At 42.4% G+C, this 6,368-nt stretch overlaps 1 protein-coding gene across 1 annotated transcript in view; it reads left to right on the top strand.

The window, feature by feature from the left end:
• LOC101567666 (glyceraldehyde-3-phosphate dehydrogenase-like) overlaps positions 1–5,176 on the top strand; it is a 26,492-nt gene extending 21,316 nt beyond the window's left edge. Inside the window, exon 4 of the mRNA XM_023699174.1 lies at positions 4,572–5,176. Within this exon, the coding sequence (XP_023554942.1) occupies positions 4,572–5,176 (605 nt within the window). The remainder of the gene's footprint in view (positions 1–4,571) is intronic.
• Positions 5,177–6,368: the final 1,192 nt, after the last annotated feature.

Below are 6,368 nucleotides of genomic sequence, written 5' to 3'. Positions count from 1 at the left end.
CAGCATTTTCTTATGCAGTATTTTCTTGACACCATAGAGTGATGTGAAGAGGACCAGGTGACACATTTAGTGGGTACACTGTAGCAGAGCAGACTAAAGGGAGACCAAAATTTTATACAACAGGAAGTAAGATGTCTCTTTGCTTGGTAAGGATATATTATTCTCCTAAAACTATTCTGAATATGCTTCAAAAAATAGCCCATAACTAAGGCAATATATTAGTTTCTGTGGTTACAGTGAAGGTAGAGGCTTGAAACGGTGAAGATTTATTAGGTTATGGTGCTGAAATTCAGAAACTTAAAATGGATCTTAAAAAGACTAAAATCAAAGGCTATGTACCTTCTGGAAGATTTAGGGGAGAATTCATTCCTTGCTTTTTTCAGCTTCTAGAAGTTGCCATATTCTTTGCTCCGCAGCCACATCTTTGAAAACTCTAATTCTATTGTTATTTTCCCTCTCATTCTTTGCTTGCTTCTTTCCTTTTTTTTTTTTAACAACAACAACAAAAAAAAACACACTTTATTTATGAGAAGTAACACTACTTGAGAATCGAAACCTGCATGAAAGAAAGAGAGAAGCAGGAAGGAAGGGAAGAGGTATTGTAAATGAGGAGTGGGTTTCCTTTGTTATCTGGAAACTGAGGATAGTGAAGATATAGGATGCTCCACACGCAAATCAGAAGCAGCAGCACCACAAAGCTAGAATGATCTAGTCCAGCGGTGCGCTGAGCAGCGAGTGGCACCACAATCCCTGCTCCTCCAATGCCGCTGCTGTGGGTGCTGAGCCCTGTGCTTCCGCTTTCCCATGGAAATGCTTCGGGCGGAGCAGTCTGCACCTCTCCCCAAGCCACTGTGGATTCTAGCTTCCCTCCCACCTCTGGAGAAAGCCATCGTTTGTTCTAGGATGAGGACTACCCGCAAAGCCAGTGGATTCCAAGTGCCATCATTCCTCTGTTACCCACAGCAAACACTGGGCAAGGGCAAGGGCTGCGTCTTTGCTCTTGTGGACCTGGGCCTGGCGCAGTGTCTGTTTCTTTCTTTTATAGAGATTCTTTGTGATAATGTTGGGCCTATTCAGATAATCCAAGAAAATTTCCACATCTCAAGGTCCTAACATCTGCAGAGTCCCTTTTGCTTGTAACATGACATTCAAAAGTTCTATGATTTTGAATGTGAACAACTTGAGCTATTTTTCTGTCTACCATGGACAGTTAGGGACTTTATGCTTAAGATATGCAGTCACAAAAAACCCCTAAGAAGTTAACTTCTCTCTTTGACTACTATCAAACTTTCCTATGAGTATGATATATTACTGATCATTCTGTCTGGGACCAAATTCATTCATTTGTTCTTCACAGACTAATAAAGCTACTGACCATATGACTGGTAGCAGGATAAGGTCAACTTGCAAAAGCAATAACTGTGTTGCCCAGAGTTTCAGAGTATCAGGAACAGTAACAACTTCCCCTTTATATTTACTTGATTACAGAAATTGAGGTAGAGTAAGCTCTGACTACAGAGTAAGATCTAGATGTCAGTGGGTGTGAGTTCCTCTGTGTCAGACTAATAATAAAATCAGAAGACATAAACAATTATTGCAAGCACACTTACATAAAACAAAAAATGGGCCTTGAGATATTACCCCAGATGAAACTGATCAAGAACATCAGAGAGTTTGTCTCTATGGAAGAATTTAGTTAAAGCATTAATTTGATTCCAGGATATAGCATGATATTTTGAATTATTAACTGTTCTTCAATTTTTACTTTGGGACCCAAATAAATTAACTCAGTGGACCCATGAACATTATTTACTCTTTTTAACTTTAAAAATGATCTATGGTGTGGAAAATCTTTAATAATGAGTCCAATAAGTGTGTGTTATACATGGAGATTTATTGGGGGCAGAAGAAATAGTCCATGCTATGTATATATTAATTTAGCCCAAACCCAAAAAGTTGAGTTATTTCTTATCATGTACCACCCAAAAATGTACATAGGCTGGAAGACAATAACTGTATTGTAAAGCCCTACATTGGACCCACAGGAGTGGATATATAAAATGAGAGGCATAATTAATAATCACCTTGTCTGGCACGTCAATAGGGATGACCAGACTTGGAAAAATATCTAACTTAGAGCCAAATACGTGGTTCATGCTAAATCTCAGAAGAATCTGCCCAAGTAATTAGTCTAAAGTAAAGGTAGATCTGGTACATAAATCCAGGACTCTAATCCTCACAGGTGTTGTATGTATGGTACAGGCAGGTTATGCTGGTCATCATAGCCACATGTTCTGAGTGGTTTCTTGGCAAATCTGTCACATCACCAAAGTGTGAGCCTCTTGCATTGTCTTCTTCAGTTGTCCCTATGTCATGAGTTTTACCACTTATGTGGTTTTCAGTGGCTGTGGTATTTCATTGTACACAAATACAACCTCATTCCCATGTTGTTAGCTGCATTGGGCCATCCTACTTTCTTGTTTGGATGTCCTTTTATAGGGTTTGAGCCTTAGACAGATTAGTTGATTTGTCTTTTTGCCAATAAAATTCTGATAGAGTGTATTTATTTTTTGTAGGTAATTTTTAAATTTGAAGTGCCATGGTATAATTTTATTTGTGGGGGCAACCATACTCTCCCTTTGTATTTATTCAATTGAGTCTTGAAATATAGATGTGCTTTTTTTTTTGGTATTTTAGAGAAAGGTCTACAGGGTGTTCAGGGTCTCACTACTAGATCAGACTCGTGGTGATTCTCCTGTTTACAGCCTCCCAAGTGCTAGGATTACAGGCATGGGATTACAGGTGTGTGCCACCACTCCCAGTCTTAATTGCTGTCTCAGCGTGCCCTGGGGGTGGGGCTGGCATGACCTCCCTGCCCCTGTGCCTGCTTGCAGGCCCTTTAATCCACTGAGCTATTTGGCTGGCCCTTTTTTTTCTTAAAGCATGACCTTTAATTGTCTTATGTGTAGAGGATCCAGGCCTGTCTAATTGCCTATAATATTTATAACTAACTTAGCTGTCTATAATATTTTTCCCCTCTGAAAAGCTACCCCTAACAGCAGTTAGGGGAGAAGGGACATAGTTTCAGTGTGCTTTGAGCTGAGAAAGGTCTATGTAAGGGGAACTGCAATCAGGGACCTTCTCCAGAGAGCTAATCTAATTGGCCTCAGATAGAAATTATATTGTGGTTTAGCAGAATTCTCTTTATGAGGTTGATCTGGTAGATACCAGTAGAAGGAATCTAGCACATTTATCATTGGTTCCATTTGCACAACCACTTGGAGTTTGACAACGTCTAGGCAAGAATAAACAATTATTTTTCCTTTTTGTGCAGGGTCTCACTATGCAGCTCTAACTCATAGTGCTCCTGTTTTCAGCCTCCTCAGGGCTGAGATTATAGGCATGCCCCACCATAGCCTGACATGGTGGTGGGTTCAGTGGCCAGCTCAGCACACCCAGGGGCAAGGCCAGCACAACAAGTGGTGCCAGGGATCAAACCCTGGCCCCTGCACTTGCCTAAGCAGGCACTTAGTCCACTGAGCTATCTGGCCGGCCCTAAACAAAATTTTTAAGAGATTGAAACATTTAAAAATCAAGGTATGCACAGCAGAATGGAACAGTAGGTTGGGGAAAGAACCAAGTCTAAAGGGCTGGCTACATAGCTTAGCAGACTGAGCGCCTGCTTAGGCAAGCTCAGGGACTGGGGTTCGATGCCTGGTACTACATGCAGTGCTGGCCCTGCCCATGGACACGCTGAGCCCGCCACCAAGCCTGCCCCTGAGCCCCCTACTGAGTCCAGGCATGGTGGCCTACACCTGTATTCCCAGCACTGGGGGGCTGAAAACAGGAGGATCACTACGAGGCCAAACTGTACAGTGAGACTCTGTATCAAATACATAAATTTAAAAAAAAAAAAGGAAAGAAAGAAAGAGCCAAGTCTAGAAATTGTGCTTATGGAACCAGAATAGAGACTGTGACCCACTGGTTCTTAGACCCTTCTACTGATGGAGTCTGATATTTTGTCATAAGTCTCTCTACTTTTAGCTGAAAGAAGATGGAAGTTTGGGTTCTTTCTGTGAAGACAGCAGCGATCCAGGTGAAGGTTGGAGTGAACAGAATTGGCCGTATTGGATGCCTAGTCACCAGGGCTGCTATTAACTATGGCAAGGTGGATGTTGTGGCCATCAGTGACCCCGTCACAGACCTCAGCTACATAGTCTACATGTTCCAGTATGATTTCACCCACAGCAAGTTACATGACACTGTCAAAGCTGAGAATGGGAAGCTTGTCATCAATGGAAAGGACATCACTATCTTCCAAGAGTGAGATCCCACCAACATCAAGTGGGGTGATGCTTGCACTGAGTATGTGATGGAGTCAACTTGTGTCTTCACCACCATGGAGAAGGCCGGGGCTGACCTGAAGGGTGGTGCCAAAAGTGTCATTATCTCTGATCCTTCCACGATGCCCCCATGTTTGATGGGTGTGAATCACAAGAAGTAAGACAACTTGCTCAAGATTGTCAGCAATGCTTCCTGTACCACCAACTGCTTAGCCTTGCTGGCCAAAGTCATCCATGACAACTTCGGCATTGTGGAGGGACTCATGACCACAGTCCACACCATCACTGCCACCAAGAAGACTGTGGATATCTCCTCTGGGAAGCTGTGGTGTAACAGCCATGGAGCTGCCCAGAACATTATCCCTGCATCCACTGGTGCTGCCAAGGCTGTGGGCAAGGTCATCCTGGAGCTGAATGGGAAGCTCACAGGTATGGTCTTCCAAGTGCCCACTCTCAACATGTCAGTGGTGGATCTAACCTGCCACCTGGAGAAAGCAGCTAAATGCAATGACATCAAGAAGAAGGTGAAGCAGCCATCAGATGGTCCCTTCAAAGGCATCCTGGGCTACACCGAGGACCAGGTTGTGTCTTATGATTTCAACAGTGGCACCCACTTTTCCACCTTTGATGCTGGGACTGGCATCACCCTGAATGACCACTTCGTCAAGCTCATTTCCTGGTATGACAATGAATTTGGCTACAGCAACAGGGTGGTGGACCTCACGGTCCACATGGCCTCCAAGGAGGAAGTGCTCCCCCCACAGCCCAGTGAGATCAGAGGAACAGAGAGGTCATGCTGTAGAAGTCACTGCCCTACTCAGTCTCAACACTGAGAATCTCCCCCTTGCAGCTTCCATTCCAGGTCCCCTAGAAGGAGAGGGGCCTTGGGAGCCCTGGCTCACTGTCATTGCACACCATCAATAAAGCCCACTGTACCCAGGAAAAAAAAGAAGATGGAAGTTTGGTATTTTTGAAGGAAAATTCTAGGTAAAGACTTTAAAGATTTTTGTTTTGCCTTTATAGATTGTAGTTTTTTTCTTAATGATGTGTAAGAGTGGTCAGGTACTAGTGTCCCTGATACCTTGTCAGAAGGGGTCAGCTAGTGGATCTTCTTTTTATATGTAGCTTATTATTATTATTTTTTATGTAGCTTATTATTATGGTATTGTTTTTATATGTCTCTTGGTTATACTCTTTTGTTGAGTGTTCAAGACCAAGTTAAATTAAGGCTTGTGTTAATTAAAGTTAACCTCTTATTTCTATAAAGGGTAAGTTTCCTCAGGCATTATTTTCCAACCATGTACAGAGCCTCTCAGTTCTTCTGTCAGTTCAGATTTTGGATACCAGACTGTACAGTGCTAAACATGGGAACCACTGGCTGTGTTGGAAAAGAGCATATGCATTGTGCTCTAAAGTCAAGATAACCACAGCTGAGGCAATTAAGCGCAGTGATACTGACATGCCATATTCCAAATCAACAATGAAAATCTTTGTCTCTTAATTTAGTTTTGTACCAACCTTAGAGATAAAATAGTTGTCTTAATTGGCAAATTTCACTACTTGGAGAAGTCTTTGAACTGACTCTCAAGGTCCTGCTCAGTTTCCACACTTACCTCAGCATCCCCTTCCTTTTTTTTTTTAAATCAAATATGGACTGCCTGGAGAAGTTATTTGTCTCAACCTCTAGGCAATTACAAATTCTATCAGAGGGTTTATGATTTTCTTGGTGCCCTAAAAATCATGCCACTTATCTCTTTTATTTAAGCTGTTTTCTGTGTACTCATTTAGGGAGATCAAGTCTCCCTAAATTTAGGCCAAGACCCCAATTATAAGCTATCAGGATAGGTAATGGCCTTGCTTGAGTATGTTGTTTTGTATGAAAGCTTGGGAGATTTTTCCCTTTTGGTGACTCTCCTTTAGCACATTGGGCACGTATTGAGTCCTATTCCCTGGGGTTTATCAATCACCTTGTTCAGGATGTTGGGTGACTCACGAAAGTGGTGACTCTTGAAGAAAAGGTGCCCT

This window comes from Octodon degus, unplaced genomic scaffold (assembly GCF_000260255.1).
Source record: "Octodon degus isolate 3935 unplaced genomic scaffold, OctDeg1.0 scaffold00111, whole genome shotgun sequence".
Lineage (NCBI taxonomy): Eukaryota > Metazoa > Chordata > Mammalia > Rodentia > Octodontidae > Octodon > Octodon degus.
Note: the sequence above shows the minus strand (reverse complement) of the source record. Positions and strands in the feature narration are given on the sequence as shown.